Source organism: Ptiloglossa arizonensis, chromosome 4 (genome assembly GCF_051014685.1).
Source record: "Ptiloglossa arizonensis isolate GNS036 chromosome 4, iyPtiAriz1_principal, whole genome shotgun sequence".
NCBI lineage: Eukaryota > Metazoa > Arthropoda > Insecta > Hymenoptera > Colletidae > Ptiloglossa > Ptiloglossa arizonensis.
Window position 1 is genome coordinate 4,745,277 of NC_135051.1, and position 17,365 is coordinate 4,762,641.

The 17,365-nt window shown below is 30.6% G+C and overlaps 7 protein-coding genes across 11 annotated transcripts; 2 read left to right on the forward strand and 5 right to left on the reverse strand.

Annotated features, from left to right (window-relative positions):
- Positions 1–431: 431 nt before the first annotated feature.
- On the reverse strand, positions 432–2,897 carry LOC143146069 (tektin-3). Its single transcript, XM_076310069.1, has 9 exons — positions 2,652–2,897; positions 2,434–2,588; positions 2,118–2,369; positions 1,798–2,030; positions 1,579–1,688; positions 1,363–1,511; positions 1,062–1,284; positions 834–988; positions 432–743 (listed from the first exon to the last, which is right to left on the reverse strand). The coding sequence occupies exons 1-9, from the start codon at positions 2,694–2,696 to the stop codon at positions 533–535; spliced, it is 1,533 nt and encodes a 510-aa protein (XP_076166184.1). The 5' UTR covers positions 2,697–2,897; the 3' UTR covers positions 432–532.
- LOC143146071 (uncharacterized) lies at positions 2,889–5,028 on the forward strand. Its single transcript, XM_076310072.1, has 3 exons — positions 2,889–3,236; positions 3,306–3,662; positions 3,755–5,028. The coding sequence occupies exons 1-3, from the start codon at positions 2,967–2,969 to the stop codon at positions 4,304–4,306; spliced, it is 1,179 nt and encodes a 392-aa protein (XP_076166187.1). The 5' UTR covers positions 2,889–2,966; the 3' UTR covers positions 4,307–5,028.
- LOC143146068 (heparanase) lies at positions 4,665–7,384 on the reverse strand. Its single transcript, XM_076310067.1, has 6 exons — positions 7,173–7,384; positions 6,572–6,885; positions 6,246–6,492; positions 5,810–6,169; positions 5,285–5,729; positions 4,665–5,214 (listed from the first exon to the last, which is right to left on the reverse strand). Exons 1-6 carry the CDS (start codon positions 7,237–7,239, stop codon positions 5,052–5,054), a joined length of 1,596 nt encoding a protein of 531 aa, XP_076166182.1. The 5' UTR covers positions 7,240–7,384; the 3' UTR covers positions 4,665–5,051.
- LOC143146075 (uncharacterized) lies at positions 7,253–8,460 on the reverse strand. Of its 2 annotated transcripts, XM_076310079.1 has the most exons (4): positions 8,193–8,460; positions 7,900–8,119; positions 7,515–7,788; positions 7,253–7,400 (listed from the first exon to the last, which is right to left on the reverse strand). In XM_076310079.1, exons 1-3 carry the CDS (start codon positions 8,352–8,354, stop codon positions 7,517–7,519), a joined length of 654 nt encoding a protein of 217 aa, XP_076166194.1. In that variant the 5' UTR covers positions 8,355–8,460; the 3' UTR covers positions 7,253–7,400; positions 7,515–7,516. The 2 variants fall into 2 exon arrangements, with proteins under 2 accessions (XP_076166194.1, XP_076166193.1); XM_076310078.1 differs by lacking the exon at positions 7,253–7,400 and having other exon boundaries at positions 7,493–7,788.
- Positions 8,461–8,629: 169 nt separating this feature from the next.
- Brd8 (Bromodomain containing 8) lies at positions 8,630–12,844 on the reverse strand. Its single transcript, XM_076310066.1, has 3 exons — positions 12,584–12,844; positions 9,275–12,252; positions 8,630–9,200 (listed from the first exon to the last, which is right to left on the reverse strand). Exons 1-3 carry the CDS (start codon positions 12,645–12,647, stop codon positions 9,024–9,026), a joined length of 3,219 nt encoding a protein of 1,072 aa, XP_076166181.1. The 5' UTR covers positions 12,648–12,844; the 3' UTR covers positions 8,630–9,023.
- On the forward strand, positions 12,838–16,199 carry LOC143146072 (tetraspanin-33). Of its 2 annotated transcripts, XM_076310074.1 has the most exons (6): positions 12,838–13,186; positions 13,359–13,562; positions 13,628–13,801; positions 13,877–14,008; positions 14,092–14,160; positions 15,179–16,199. In XM_076310074.1, exons 1-6 carry the CDS (start codon positions 13,097–13,099, stop codon positions 15,194–15,196), a joined length of 687 nt encoding a protein of 228 aa, XP_076166189.1. In that variant the 5' UTR covers positions 12,838–13,096; the 3' UTR covers positions 15,197–16,199. The 2 variants fall into 2 exon arrangements, with proteins under 2 accessions (XP_076166189.1, XP_076166188.1); XM_076310073.1 differs by lacking the exon at positions 15,179–16,199 and having other exon boundaries at positions 12,841–13,186; positions 14,092–15,111.
- Positions 15,756–17,242, reverse strand: LOC143146073 (anaphase-promoting complex subunit 13-like). 3 transcript variants are annotated; one of them, XM_076310075.1, is made up of 4 exons: positions 17,058–17,193; positions 16,746–16,978; positions 16,238–16,671; positions 15,756–16,158 (listed from the first exon to the last, which is right to left on the reverse strand). In XM_076310075.1, exons 3-4 carry the CDS (start codon positions 16,661–16,663, stop codon positions 15,778–15,780), a joined length of 807 nt encoding a protein of 268 aa, XP_076166190.1. In that variant the 5' UTR covers positions 16,664–16,671; positions 16,746–16,978; positions 17,058–17,193; the 3' UTR covers positions 15,756–15,777. The 3 variants fall into 3 exon arrangements, with proteins under 3 accessions (XP_076166190.1, XP_076166192.1, XP_076166191.1); XM_076310077.1 differs by lacking the exon at positions 15,756–16,158 and having other exon boundaries at positions 16,258–16,394; positions 16,746–17,000; positions 17,058–17,242; XM_076310076.1 differs by lacking the exon at positions 15,756–16,158 and having other exon boundaries at positions 16,532–16,671; positions 16,746–17,000; positions 17,058–17,224.
- Positions 17,243–17,365: the final 123 nt, after the last annotated feature.

A 17,365-nucleotide genomic window follows, 5' to 3' on the forward strand; every position in this document is an offset into this window, starting at 1 on the left:
TATATATATATATAAATTTCAGTTTTATATATATGTAATAGTTTCCAAACATTAAGTAAGATGTAATTCTAACAAAACTACTGTTCATTAGAATATGTAAATTTGAAAATTTACGAATCATTCTATGAATAGGTTGTGGTAAATAGTTTAGAAAATTATAATGCTGTACAGTTAAACTTTAGATTTGAATTATTTGTTTAATTATACGTACAAAGTTTTTATATACATGGTTAATGTGATATTACTATACATCAACATTAAAATATAGATTTATAGTTATTTCGTTAATAAAAATAATCTTATATACTATTGGTTTGGGTATCAATGAATATTTCATTAATGTTAACAAAGAGAGATATATTTGAAAGAATACAAATATTTATATTATATTTTTATTAAAGAACATACGTGGATAACTAAAATAACAAATTTTGTACAAGACATTTACGTTTTATGTATATTACAAAAAATAAATCTAATAATATTAGTGTCTAGTTCTCTATACATTTTTAATTAGTTACATGTATATGATTTAGAACTTAATAACCGATGCAACTGGATAACTTCTTCGCATACCCATGCACTTTTCTCTATCAATAAATAATGCATCAACTTTAGATTTCAAATTGGTTTCTAAATTAGATCTAGTGCGTAATAGTTGTTGATGTTGTGCTTCAAAACTTTGTAATTTCAAATTCATATTGTTTATCATTGCATTTATAGTTTCCACTTCCTTGATCATTCTATGAACCCAAACCAGAACTTGGATTAAGTGTGAAAGAATGTAAAAATATGATTAGATTTGTAATAATCCACAATTTTTTTTAATATACCTGAGTTGAGCATAATCTTTACACAATTCTGCTTCAGGCCGATGTGTCCTACTTTCAAGGCGAGTGTGTGCCACTTTCAGAACAGAACTTTTATCTGCAATGGCTTTTTGCATTAATTGTAAATTTTTTTCAATCTCAAAGATTTCTTGTTGAATCTGTGACCATAAATACAAATTAAGTAATAGCAGAATAAGAGGTAATTATAATTATAATTACACTCTTATTTACTTTATGTAAATGTATTTGTAATCTTTCTTTTGCTTCAAGCATTTCTGCAGCCCTTCTGGACAATGCTTTGTTTGTATTGCCCCATGCTTCCCACATTTCATGTCCCACTGCATTTATAGCAATTTCAATATCACTTTGTAGTCGACTAGATTTTGATCTTTCTGTCTGTGATTTTTTCACTATATTATTGGAGGCTTCAACCCATGATTCAGTTTGTGTAATACTAAATATAAAATTTATCAATATATATCATAGACCACGGTTATAAACCACATTTTTAAGCTAAGGATTGTGTTATTACCTGTTATCATATTTCTCAATACCACCATAATATTTCAAACCACGACTGAAATTATTCATTTGGTGACATGTAATATCAATTCCAAGTGCAATTTCTTTATTTCTTATGTCAATCTCTAATTGATTTTGCACTGCTCTACTGTTTGTAAGCTGAACATACAATTTTAATATAGAATCATACTCCTCAATTTGTTCATTTTTTAATTTTTAAACATACTTGATCAACACATTTATCGGTAAAGTGTTCTAACTTATTTTCACAATTCCTGACTACTTCCACTTCTTTTAAAAGAGCATGTTCAACTTGATCATGGACCAAGTCAGGACCTATTTCCATTTCAAGATGTAAAAATTGCTTTGATGAAGGCAATGTCAAATAACTAAAAAATGTTAAAAATAATAATATTTATAAGTTTCAAATTTATAAATGTAAAACCTGTTCTTGCTTCCCGGTAATATAAACATTCTTGTGCTATATGCAACTGTCCTTCTAAGTTTTGTATTGTTGTTTGTAAGCCTCGACGGCACTCCTGTAGCTTTGTATTTTCAATTATCAACCGTTGTAACTCTGATGCCACTTCATTTCTCCAGTATGTAGTGTCCGTAATTCTTTCTCCTAATTTACGTCCTGTTTCAATTTGACCATTTTCTACTTTCTCATCGGCTTCTCTAAATAAGATTATATCGACGAGTTTTAACACACATTATTGCTATAAATACCGTTCTATGCTTGGTGAAACGATACAATCATTTTACCGCATCATCCTAATACTGTCTTGTCGCAAGTTTTCCGAATAATTCCTATTGCTATTTGATTCATTGTAAAGCCTCAGTTGGTTTTGTACCCATTCGTACGGACCATATCTTGTGTAAAGTGCAGCTCGCGCTGCATGTGCTGGATTTCGATCGAAACCGGTCACCAGATTTGGAAATCGTAACGGTGCTGTAGCCATTCCATTTGGCATGTAACAAGTGTCAGACAACAGATTTGTCACAGGTTGTGCAGGTCTAAAACAATTACAAAAATAAAATAACTTCTCGAAATAGACTCAGAAGTTTCTTATGTTCTTACAGAGAAGATGCTTCTATATTTTCATATCCTAAAGTAGGACGCCATGGATGCGGTTTCGGAATTTTATAAAATTCTCCGACTCTAATTGGAATTTGTGGACCAGCAATTTGCTCCATGCAAGGCAATATGCCCACTGTACTCCATGGTTGGAATTGCTAAAGTAGAAATAAGAAATTAATACGATCATTATTCACGTTTCAAACCTCTAAAATACAAACCGAATACAAAACAGTTTCTCTTTTCACGGTTTTAGTATCACTCATGATTAACTTAAGAATTTAAATATTAATGAAACAAAAATATTTAACGCCGTCGAAGATTTTACGTGTACGATGTTATCAAAATGCTTAATTTTGCAAAGTAAGTCAAATTTAAATTCGGGAAAGGCGTTTATTTGAAATCCGGAAACAAACTCGTCACGTGACGTCTGTCATATGATTCCAGCCCTAGTCAGGTGCTTCGTTGCCTGCTGCTCGATAGTAGGCCGACCAGTTCTCATCTGACTCGCCCAAATCTGTTTCTGTGAAGACATCATGATACAATTTCGTAGTGTTTTTAGTTTCATTCTTACGTTAACCGTTGTGTTTCAAATTTTACCCTTACACGCCGAGAACGCGGTACCTGTTTTATTATGGGGTGGTTCAACTAATTCTGATTCAGAAACAAGTGCAGTGAATCCATTTTTAAAGACTACTCGCAAAGAATTCGACTCATTTTTACGTAAAAAGTTGGAAACTTCTCCTCCTGTCCTTCTTTATGTGAAAGATAATCTGTGCGTTGAGGATTTAGTGAAACACAAACAGGTTAGTATGCCTTTAAAATCGTTTTATTCTAGATTCAAATGTTGATATAAAACATTTTTAATATTTCAGAATCTTCATACAGTCGCCACTAGCGATTCATTGAATTATTTTCCTGCTGTTGAGAAAGCAGTAAACGTTGTTGAAGATTTACCTTCATACAATCAAACTTATGATGATTACATGGATTCAATATCAGAAGGACAATTGTCGATTGTACCAATTATGAATTTAGATATAGTTCCAGAGACATATAAGACAATAAAAGATTCCAGCCCTACTTTGATAGCTATTCTTACAGGAAGATCATGTAGTTATAGCCGTTCTGAACGAGTAAAGAGAGATGTAGATGTAAAGAATAATTCTACTGCTTTTATTGTTAACACAACAAGAGTACTTTTGTATTCTAGTCAACCACTGTCACTGAAGGTAATTTTAAAACAAGTTTTTAAATTATAACTTAAGATTTAATACATTCCCCAGAAGTAATAATTTTAATATAACAGGAATATACTTTGTAGCTCCCAGATCAGAATATTTCGACGCTTCCGCTTAAACACACAGGTACCGTAGATGGGGCAGGTACAAAAAATTCTCCATTAATATTACATTTGCAGTTCAATGGAAACGAATCGCCTATAATTAAACATGCGCTTCACTTTATATTTGAAGTCGAGAGTGCAGGATACTATACTCTTAAAACAATTACTTACGAATATTATTACCTAAAGAATAGTAGTAATCAATACCTGACAACAAACACAGATATTGTTTTTCCATTTAATTTTTCTTATCACTGTTCACGGAATATAGTTTTCCAAACAAATTCTACAAATACTACTTTCTTGAATATAACAGATTTGCAAGTGCAAGTTGATGCAAAGGCACTTAGATTTAGTGATGCATATGATTGTGTTGGTTTTACTACAATTCCAATTTGGACAGGAATATTTGTCACTGCTATATTAGCTTTAATCATGATTTGGGCTCTTACTATGATCATAGATATTCGTACTATGGATAGATTCGATGATCCTAAAGGAAAACCAATTACTATTTCAGCTCAGGAATAATATAATAATGTCAAGTTAGTAAAAAAATGTTCTTATGTAAATATACATCATAAGTAGTAATCACCGAATGAATTGTCAAAATGATTGTCAGTTACTTACTGACATCTCGTACATATATAACATTAATTAGTTTCTTTGAATACTGTACATTGTTTAAATACACTCGGTTGTAATGTTGATTTTAATTTGGTGCAATAACATTACACTAGGAGAAGATAAATTTAATCATTCCGATTATCTAACTTTATGTATTTTTCTTCAGTATTTATATGTCTTACATATGGTAATATTTCTTTCTCATAATATTTATAATAAGACAGTGCATAAATTGTAGAAAAATTTTATTTTGAAAGGAGGAAAGGAGCATACGATACTATGTATTAGTGTCTCTTTCAATAATAGATCAGCTTTGTGATAAACTAATGGTTGATTGAAAACAGCATGAATTGTGTATTATAAGAAATATGTATATGCGGTTAAATGATACACATATTGAATAGTATAAGCGTAGTTACCTACATATAAACATACATTCATAGATACAGAACAATGCATATATATAACATATACACAAGATTACATAACAAATCATTCAATTCTTTAATTCTTTTATTGATTTTCATTATGTTCTTCTTAGTGAGAGATTGTAAAAATATGTTTTTTGAAATTATATTATAAACTTTTAATATATGAAAAACGTATAATATAAAACGGTTGTATAATTGTGTTGGTTTATTAAGTATACCTATGCTTTACATGCTGGAACCCCTGCACCGTGTATTACAATAAATACCATAGAATAGGGTGGTAATGTGATCATTTGTATGGGATCTAATATTATAGGAACAAATGGTGGTAAATCTCCATTAGGTTGTAATTTTAATATTATTTCATTCATCTTTATCGTTCTAAAAATAAGAAGAATGAGATAAAACATGTTATATAATCAATTGTTATTAAATAATTGTTATTACATACCTTGATTGAAAATGATCAGAAGTAAGTGCATATAAAAATATTTTAGCATACTTGTGAAGCACAGGAAAAATACCTTGAATAGTTACAAAAACTGGAACTTTATCTATGTTCACTCCATATATTGTAACTGCTGGAACTTTGCTAATAAATGCTTTCTCAGGGGTACAGTGTGCATAAAGTCGCACAAAATCAAAATTGTTTGTGGATGTTAATTTTAAAACCTTCTCTGATACAAAGTGCTTATAAACTACACTAACCCACCAATCTGGATTTGGCATCAGATCATATCCCACCATACCATAATTTCCACCAAATAATGATTGTCTGGTGACAACATTTACACCTGTACTAGCACTGTATCCTAATTTATCAAGCCATAAAAATCCAGCCACAAACCTATCTGATAATTCTGGAGCACCTCCACCATAAGCTGTACTAGTTTCTGCTGTAAATGAAATTTTTGAGAGATATTTCAAATCTGAATATTAATTGAAATACATTAACATAATGTGTATATATACATACATAACCACATAAGGATATTTTTTCTTGATAATTTAATTGCTTCTTTCATAGATTTAATTTGCATTGGCAAGTAATTAAAGGTGGTAATATTTATAAAATCAGCTACTTGAGCTTCCCTTCCATTAAGATAATACTGATGCCAGGTAATATAATTTACACTGTCTCTATCATTTTCTAAAAATGTTTCTGCATAATGTTCTCCCTTGTGATTAGTATCTCCTACATGATTTACTTCTGGACCAACAAGAATACTTTCATTATATCCTACTTTGTTTAATAGTTGCCTTAATTGATAATAATCATTTCCAAGTTGTGTAGCATTAACAGTTTTATTAAATACATGGAAAAAGGAATTTGGTTCTGAAATAATTATGATGCATTAAGTATGATTAAAGAATACTAATAAATTAAAATACAATAATGAAGTATACTTTACCATTTCCTAATTGCCAATCTAATTTCATATGTTTTTCTTTGGCAAATAAAATAATACTTTTGGCGTTAGAATCATCCCAGGAATTATTTTCAGTTCTAATTAATACGTTTAAATCGAAAATCATGCGTAGTTTCGACTTCATTCCGAAATTATATAAATTTTCGAAATCCACATCAGTTATCATAAAGTTACTTATGTCTTGGCCGTCTATAGGATTAATTATTTTCTCAGAAGTTATTTGCGGCGTCTATATTGATATAGATTTGCATAAGTTAATATGTAAACTGTTTTGAAATTTTTTAAAAATCTAAAAAAACTCATCAAACCTGATTAAAGTATAAACAATCCGAAGATGTGCCGCCCACTCGAACGTAAGCAGGCGCAAGGTACCGAGCTAAATTAATAAATTTTTCATTTTCAATTGGAAAATGTTTCATATCGCGTAGTAAAGATGTATCAACACCGAAAGACAAAAATTTTTTCGATACTGTATGTAAAGGTGAACGTTTTAAATTCAAGTAAAATACGTGAATATTACTCGTTTGATTTATTGTGTTATTGAAGTTCCATGCTAACAATATTAAAAATATTATACAAACGCTCACTACAATTAAACTAAAAACAGGGGGATATGATGAGTCTGAAATTAAAGATAAAAATACTTACATTAATAAAATACATAAATGGAAAATAAATGACCATGTAATTCATTAAAAACTTATATTTGAAATTTAAGTTTCAACGTTCAAACATGCGCAATGTAATAAACAACATGGCAGTAATCTTGTACGCCAGTAATATCAATTTTGTATAAGAACAGTCTTGAAAAAGTAATATTAAGTGCATATTCGTTTAATTATGGTATATATTATATAAAACATCTTTAAAATATTATAATTTATAGTTAATTTAAATCAAATGACTTACGAGTTCGAACTTCACCGAGTCTCTCGTACTGATTTTTACCTCGATCATTGGTCACAAAGTAACTCATAGTTTCGGAAAATCTTTTCAAACGATTTATCAAATATTTTCAGTTAATTATTCTTATTCTCAATAAAAGAAAAATACGCTTGTTTAATAATGTACATAACTTCCGTTTATAGCAACCACGAATAAATGAATGAATGTAAACTCCTGTCAAAACTGAGTGAACTGTAAAAAAATCCCTATTAGATCCCTAAAGTTAGCAAGTGACTACGTTTCATGTAAGACTTGAAAAACTACAAGTATTTATTAAAGTTAATAATAATTTACTCTCAATTTTACTTTTAGGAAAGAGAATCAAAGTGATTTTGAGAGCTGTTTCCCGAGGACGACGAGCAACTTTTTCGGCGAACCTTTTTATTCGTTAAAAATGAATTACGTTTTCTTGTGTACGCGTGCATTGACTTTTTACATCTGGAATAAACATTCTGATTGTTAATTAAAAAAGAAGGTACTTTCTTATGTACGTATTTTTTCTTTGTAACGCTACATCCAGGTTGCAATTGTTCTACGCCAAATCGGCCTGTACATCGATTGTATTTCTCCTGTTTAAGAACTGCAATAATTATATAAAAAAGATATGCTTAATATTTTTTTTATATGTCGGTTTCCGTTTTATAATAAAGGATTTTATTTGTATGCATATTATAATTATGATATTAATTACCTTTTGACGAAATTTGTCCAGATATTGAGTCCATGCTAGAACTTGATTGAAAAAATAAAAATCGACTTCGGTGCACAGCAATACGATTACGATAAGAGAAACTGTGACGACGTTTCTGTTTTTTATTTAATTGTTGTCTTGATTCTGAGCTACTCAATTCATCTTCTGCCCAAAACGACCTATCAGTTTCATCTGTTGTTGGCGGTATTGATACTGAAGACTTAAAATATGTATGTGCGTTTTAAATACAAAAATATATTACATTGTATGTATCCGGTTTGACAATAACTTACAATTCCTTCAGATTTTCCAAAGGAAAAATTTGATTTATCTATAATATTTGATTGAGACTGTAATTCAAAAGATATTGTAGTATGAGGTGATTGATTTTCATAACCTTCATCTTCAGAGCTGTGTATCGTTTTTCGTGTATCACCGCTGGCATAATAACCCATTATGAATTTTACCTAAATTTTCAGAAGTGTTGTACTGGTAAAATCTTATTTTTAAATTTGTTATACAAATTTTACGACACTGGTTAATTTTTATGAATCATTAATGTTAAAAATTTAAGTGCTTAAAGAACTATTTCGAATGAATGGTAGGTTTTTTTTTTTATTATGGAAGAACAGCTTTCATTATTGTAGATGTTACAAATAAAAATATTTGTTTTAACATTTTCCTTTTATTTAGAATTTTGTTTAAAAACAAGAATTATAATTCATAAAACATTTTTATTAGATGTTTGTCAAAACAGGAGTCAATGACAATAATTTTTTTTTAGAACAATAATTTACAAATGACTAATCTTTTGTATTTTTTGTACATTTGGTATATTGCCATATCAATGTGTCAAAAAAAAATAAATCAAATTCATTTTATACATTGAGTACAAAATTTTCTTTTTCATTTTTTACTGTTATGAAAAAATAATGAAATAGAATGTGAATTCATTGTATTTTGTCTCATACATCTTAAACATCTTTCATGTCTAACATCTTCCTTCAATGCCAACAGGACAGATTCATCCTTCCTTAATCTTTTCAATAATGTTCTTTTGAACTTGGCGTATATCACATTATATATATGTGTATATATATATATATATAAACAGACAAAATTCCTTAATCATTTTCTGATTTTCTACGTTTTTTTGAACGTGGACTATCAGTATCATGTGGACTGGGTGTAATATGACTTCGTTTTCTTTTTATGCTACTTTCACTGGCTTCACTACTGCTACTTGCTGCAGTTCTTGTTTCTCTTCTAAGTGTTCCCTCACCTGTGACTTGTACTAATATCTAAAAAGAAGGTAAAATAATGTATGTTATTAATGATAACAATTATATACAAAGTATGAATATTAAATTCTTACCTGCATATGTTGTAAACATTCTTCTTGCATTGAAAGTGCCATTTTATAAATAAATGTATCGTGCTTATTATACATAATGGCATTTTGAAACATCAACATGACATCACGTTGAAAATGCATTGTGGATCTGATAGTACCATTGTCTATGTTTTTTTTAATAGTTGACAAATCCATTGGTCTAAAGATGACTGAATGATATCCAGGTGCTTGATCTTCTGTAATAGGTCTCAGGAATACAGATGCATATTTATGTGTAGCAAGGCGATTATAAACTAACATAACTGCTTTTTTCCATGCTCTGTAGTCTGCACCTTCCCCAGTACCTTCATTTTCAGGTTCACTATCAATAGAAGCATTTTGTTTTTTTGAATAAGTTTTCATAGCACGTCCTCCACTTAATTTACTTAATGATGATTCTTCTTCATCCAATTCAACAGTATCTTCCCCTACACTTATCATAGATTCTGTTTCCTTTTTCACATGTTGTTCACTTTCGACATTTTTTTGTTCTTCTTTTATAGGGATTTCCTCCTTTTTTACTTCTAACACAAAAGTATTTTCTAATCTAATTTTGGGTACTTCTTCCATTTTTGATTCCTCAAATATATGTTCTTCTTTTTTGATATTGGAAACATCAATTTCAGTTTTTATAGGTTCCATAGGTTCTTGTTTTAAACTTTCAATTTCTTCTGGAGACACCAATTGAGTAGAATCTTCAACAATTGCTGTTTCCTCTATTTCTTCTTCTTTAATTTCTATGTCTTGTAGTATAGAGCTTACTGTATCTTCTGAAGAATCTTTCGTATCTTCTTTTTTGAATTCATCTGTATAAATTTCAAGAGTTTCTTCTGCTTGTTCTTCTTGAGGTTTCTCCGGTGACTCTTCACTTACTTCTACAATAGTTTTTTCTTTTATTACAATTATAGGTTCCTCTTTAAATGATTCAATGGATTCTGTACTTTCAATTGTATTCTCTATAATGTGTTCTTCTGTTATTTTCTTCTTGTCATCTAAACTATGAGTACTCTCATCATCTTCTAAGATTAAACTAATATCCTGTGATTTTTCAGTATCCTCAGCACTAGGAAGATCGTTTGTTACTTCAGAAGTAACACTAACCACTTCTGCTGAGGGAACATCTTGTTGCTCACCTGTAATTTTAGCAAGATGCATTTCTAATTGATCTAATTCCATATTGTCTTTATTTTCTAACTCTTCTGAAGATTCTCTTTGTAATTTACTACTGGGAGATTCTTTAGCCTCTGGAATAATCACTTCAGTTTCTTCCTCTTCTACTAGTTCATCTTCTACTATATCATCCATAAGCTCTTTTGTAGGCATTTTTGTATCACTCTCTTCAACTTCTGTATTTGAAGTAGAATCCATAGTATCAAATTCATCAATCATTTGCTTCTCTTCCAATGGTGCATCTTTGCTGCTTTCACCATCATGAGTCTCTAATTCAGGAAGAAGTTCATCATTTAATGTCACTTTTCCATGGCTTGTACTTTCTTCAGGTTTTGTTTCTTCACACGTATTTATTATAGTTTCAGATATTTCAGCAACAATAACTTTAGGCTCCTGTGGTTCAATTGCAACTGTTCCTATTATTTCTGCAATATTTGATGTGCTGGAATCAATTTCTTCAATAGCCATTTCACTTTCTGGTGAATTAGAAAGTGATACAACTTCATCTACATCTCTGGGCTCTGGTCGTTCTGTGACTACCGGTACTTCTTGAATTTGGGGTACAGTAAGAGTATTAATTGTTGTAGCAGCTGTATCTAGTGTTTGTGGACTCCCAGTTATTTCTTCCTTTATTAATTCTTCTATATCTCCTATAATTTCGTTAATTTCATCTTTGTCTATTACATCTGCCATTATATCTTTACGTATTACATCATCTATATTATCTATTATCTGTACCATGCTTTCTGCAACTGGAATACTTGGCGTATTAATTGTAAGTGGTTGAGCAGGTATAGATGTTTCATTTTGAATTGTTACTTGGTGAACAGGTTGTGGTTGAAGAGTATGAATTTCGGTAGGCACAGTTTGTTGAGAAACAATAGTTGGTGTTGTCTGTAAATTGGGTAGTGGGCCTCGTTGTGCATTAGCAGGCATTTCTAATAACATAGATAGGGTTGGTGCACCAACTGATGGTCGTTCTGGTGGTATGCTTGAAATTGCAGAAGAAACCAATTGATGTAATTGTGGTGATACATTTTGTGTCAATTGAGAATTTGGTACTTTAGGGCTGGAGCCAAGCAGACTTGTAATTGTAGGAGAACTCCCTTGTACTGTAGTAGTTGATGTTTGAATTTGTGTTGTTGGACTTGGTGACTTTAATAAACTTGTTAATAATGGTGATCTTCCACCTCTAGCTTTCTTTTCATCTTCATCTACAGATTCTGCTGTTTCTTGAATTTCTATTGTGCTTTCTATAGGTTTACGCTGGTTTATAGTAGATGCCCCTTGTGGTGAGTTTAATTCTTGCTTCTGTTGACGCTTTGCCAACCATGCAGAATGTGCTCTTACTTTTTGTTCCTGTTCTCGTTCTTCTTGATCAATTGTGAGCCACATCTTCTGTAACTTATCTTCTGCTATTGATCCAGATTTTAACATATTTATTTCAGCTTTAAGCTGTTGATACTCCTCTCTTTGAAGAGCTAAAGTTTGCCCTAATTCAGTTATTCTTTCTTGCGTTAGCTTCCTAACTATGGCTTCACCTGTTGTTTCTCCACTTTCTCTTTTCTTTCTCTTTGGAGTATATGCATTTTCTAACAAATGTGCGTACTGAATAGTACATGATTTTTGAGAGAACCAATCAGGTGGTCTTAAGGTTTCTTTTTCAATAAATGCTTTCATGGATCGTGACACACTTATCCAGTTTTGATCACCTGATCTCAGTACACTAGATGCTAAACATAGCTGTTCACGTGTACTCCAAGTATCGTATGAGCGTTTTAATTTTAATCCTACAAATAAATATTTCAATAATTAAAAAGTATAAATTAAAAGAACTTTGTCCTGATCAGTAATTTTAACACCATTTCAACTAACACGAATACTATTTATGTTTTAAACCACTGGTTTATTGTTTACATTGTATAGGTTAAGAAGTGATGTTGATTAATTTTCCATGCTACATTTGAAAGCAAATTGTAGCATATTACAGTATTTACAATTAAAAGGATATGCTTATAACGTGATATTTTTTTAACGATTTAGTATTTTAAGTACGTATTAATATTTGATAAAATGTAAACTTTTAAAATGCAAAGAACTGTAAACAAATAATAAACTTACTATCTTGTACTGAAGTCATTTTTCTAAACAAGAATTTTATTCTTTTTTTAATATGTATATGCATACAAATATAAGAAATAGCCGGTAAACTAACTGTTATGAATTTAATCGTTTACAATGTTTCACATTTAATTTATCATATACAGACGCCTCAGTTTTATTCCACTGAAACGTGGAATGTATAGACAGCTGATTTCAAACTGAAAGCAAGGAATATGAGAAACGGAACTGTAATGGCGGATGCAAAGTAAGTTGTCAAAGTATGGTGCATTATACTTTTGGTTTGATTCATGGACGATCAAATATAGTTTATCAACGATCAAGTGAAAAGTTCGTAAATATGTATCCAGTATGTGAAATTGTTGAATTAGCGATGCGATCGATGTAATTTCTATATATATATATATATATATGTATATACATATATACATGTATATATATAGTTGAAAGTGCGAGTGCTTGTATTAATTGTACATACCAACTAATATCTTGTAAAACTGTTTCTACCTTACAATGATGAATAACCGGAGACGAACAAATAACTTTACTTACGTCAGTTCGTGTGTAAAGTACATGATATTTATGCTTAATTTTGTTTTTTGGGTAAGTGAACCCTGTATACCACTGATCTAATTGATCTATATGTTATTGTTACAATTAATAATTTGATATATGAATAATTAAGTAACAACGCTTATTAAATATATTCATTATTTATTTATACATAATATAACAAAGTTGTATAAAATATGATACATAATATTGTATGGTGCAGTTATTTGGAGGACTGTTAATCGGAGTGGGTTTATATGCATTTGTGGACAAATGGCAAGCAACTGGTTCTGTTCGAGTGGAGAACGTATATGATGTAGTCCTGAATATTTCACTTGTAATGGTTATAGCAGGGGGAGTAGTTTTTGTTGTTAGTTTCGCAGGATGTGTTGGAGCATTGCGTGAAAATACATGTCTTCTGAAATTTGTTAGTATTATTATATATATGTTTTTTAATTTATAAACAGATTGTATAACATTTATTCATTACAGTATTCATTGTGTCTATTGGTGTTCTTTCTCCTTGAAATGGGTGTAGCCATCGTTGGTTTTATATTTCCACATACATTGCAATCTTTATTGGAAGAATCCTTCACGGATAAAATTATACAAACATATCGAGAAGATCCTGATCTACAAAATTTTATTGACTTTGGACAGCAAGAAGTAAGTGAAAGAATACGTGTTGAAATGAACCATTAAATTTAATAATATGATATACGTAAATTTTTCTATGAAAAGTTTCGGTGCTGTGGCTTAAGTCAAGAAGGATATTTAGATTGGGGGAAGAATGAATACTTTAATTGTTCAAGTCCTAGCGTAGAACGCTGTGGTGTACCATTCTCTTGTTGCATTAATGCAACAGACATATCGGTAAGTCCATTATTTCAGTTATACGTAGTATTTTGTTAATATAACTGGGACATAAGGAAATGATGTGTCACTTAAATTTTTAGAGTGGTCTTGTGAATATAATGTGTGGCTATAAAGTTCAGATGTTACCAGTATCTGAGGCAGGCAAGAAGGTATGGACTAGTGGTTGTATTGAAATTGTACGAAGTTGGGCAGAACGTAATCTCTATACAATAGCGGGCATTGCTTTGGGCATAGCTCTTAGCCAATTATTTGTCATCTACCTTGCTAAGACATTAGAAGGTCAAATTGAACTGCAAAAGTCTCGTTGGCATTCCTGAGCTTGACTTCAGGCCACCTACCGCTACCAAATTCACTCCCCTCCTAGCAGGCAGGTGGCCAGTGGCCGAATAAGAGGCCAAGATATTGAAACACATGTAAATGTTCGAATGACATTACTTGTTCTTTTCGCGATCTCTGTATACATACTCTGCATTCTCTCTTTGATTAGACTTGTTCTCTATTTTAAAAATTATTTTCATATATATTTAAGCAAAGGTTAGCTTTTACTTATTCTTATATATTACCATGTTTTTATAAACAATTCCTTGTTTTTTCTTATCACTTTTGGTCTTTATTGTGAAATTATTGGGTGATATAACCACATATATTTTTTCTTCCTTCAAATTTTACATATCTTGCATAGTAACAAGTTTATCACTCCATACCAGTTTATCCTAAAATAGTGGATCTGAGTCTGAATATTATACAATTTATACATTCAGTTACATATGAATTTTCTGTTGCAAAAACTACCTACATTTAAAGACAAAACTTTAGTTGATGTAAGATTAACCAAATATACAATAATGAGTATACACCAAGATAATTGATTCGGCAATAACGTGCAATAATTTTATATGTATAGAAATATGATTTCTTTGAGAAATATCCATGTATGATATTGAATTTTATATGATAGTAATTTTTGCATCAGAACTTCAAAATACTGCCCATATAGTGTATCTAATATATATTGTAAGTATTGAACAGTTTAAGCTTTTAAATAATTGACCTACAAAAGACTTGCAACAATATTATATAATTTATAAAGTAGATACAATCTGTAAGAGATCCAAACCTTTTTATACAGTTTGCTTTTCTTCAATATATTTACATAATTATTTGCAGAAATACTTCAGTACGTAAGTGTATTTTATTCTTATTGAAAATAAGAATTTTTTGCGTTTTTATGAGAAGTAACAATGATTTGACGCAATGAAATACAAAAAATAAGTATATAGATAAAACACGCACATTGGTCGAACAATTGAACTCTAAGAGTCTTTTGCTATTATTCATCTTTTTTAATCTTTGTACGATCGTATTATAAAAATATCGGTAAGCATATAGTTATTTACAAATTAATATTGTTGATTTTTTTAATTTTACCATATTAGTGTAATTCAAGTGCATAAGTGAAAAAAACGTCCAGTGCCAAAGTCAGAATATTGTCTTATACTTTTATTTGGAACAAACCTGACAATAATCTGGTGTAAACAATTTGTTCATTCAGTGCATATAGAGTACATCTGCGCGTCCTTTTATCAAGAATTAATGTAAAACTGATATATGAATCTATCTAGTTTGTAATAAACAAGTATTATTCTAATATTGTGTTTTTGCCATTACCAGTGAACTATTATATACAATGTTCAATAAATCTATAAATCAATACATTTGAAAATGAAAGGAACAAAGACTAATGTTGTTGTTTACTGTAAATAGGTTTATTTATATAAAGAAGTGTCTACAGCTGTAGTGCCTGAATATTCTAAAATAACACTTTGCCCGTCAACAAGTTCAGAGTTTTCAAACAGCTTTGTTAATGGTGTATCTACCTCGTTACATATCATTACACCAGTTGAATGATGAAATAATTGTAATTTAGTCGCACTCGCTACATTATTATTGTTGGATATTTTTAATATGTCAGCCATTGAATCTATAGCTTTTCCAATTGTCCAGTTTGTGTTTACATAAATACCTTTTGATGGTCCTACATTCTTATTGGATAGTTTAGCCGATGAAAATACAAGAAAATAACAACGTTCATTCATTGGTACGTTCTTAGGACCAACAGCTGAACCCTTTATACGCATAAGCCGTACCTGAATAAACAGTGTTTAAAATAAACATGTGGTATGTATATTTTTTTTTATTGTAAATTATATAGATAAAATTAAATACTTTATTTGCCATTGCAGTATTTTTAGATTTCTTCAAACTGTCTGAAATTTCTTGATCCACTATAGCTTTTGCTTCTGCAAACTGTTTCTTTGGTATTTGCCACTTTTTTAACTTTGTTGTCTTTTCTTTGTTAGTATATTCTAGACATCCATGATATCTGTGTTGCAGACAAAAGTGTTTTTTGCATTTGATACATCGCATCTCAATGGGTGAGGTTTCTTTGCAAGATTCATCGGAACACACATAATTCGAAGACTTTGTTTTAGTGCAAACAATGTTATCATGAAAACTCGAGCATTTGTGAGAGGTTATGTGAAAATGGTCCTTGCAAAAAGTGTCGTGGCAATGATAGCATACAAATGGTAAAAAATTCAATTGTTTGCAGTCTTTAATCGAACATCTTTCACCTGTATCTGGAAACTCCATTTTAAATCCTTAAAAATCGAAATTAGTAAACAAATCGTTGGAACATTGGTTATGTAAAGTTCTTGGTTCGATAAATTGGTACCTGCTCAATTATGAGATGGTGTTGGGGAATGTAAATGATTTTCACTGAGAGTTCCTAAAGCTAGATTATTCCACTTTTGTTCTAATTCCTTTAACGTCATGTGAGAATCACCATTGTCACTTTCAGGATCGGGTAATTCTGCTACTGGTACTACAATATCGTCATTGGGCAAACGTTCCTTTTGCCAAGCATCATCGATCAGAGTTATCAATCTACCATCTCCGCATACTTGACTGTCCATACCGTAAAAACACACTTAATTTAACAATATTTTCGATGTACGAAAAAGTAAAAGAACTTTCTTAACAGTACCATCAATAACGGTAGAGTCAGTACCGCATAATGCTGTATCGCAACAAAAATGGTGAAATTTTGCGTAATAAATAGCACTACCACAAACGATATACGGGATAGACTTGAAAAGACCTAACATCTGATGGAAGTTGGCTAATATACGAACTGAAATACCGACCTCGTAAAATATCAATGATTTCAGAGTGACCTCTTCATTCAAGAATGGCAATTCTAGGAACTACATACATATATTCAACTGAATCCCGAAGTCGGTAAAGGTCGTAAATATAGAAAACTTGTATGCGTATAGCCGGAAGTTTCAGTCT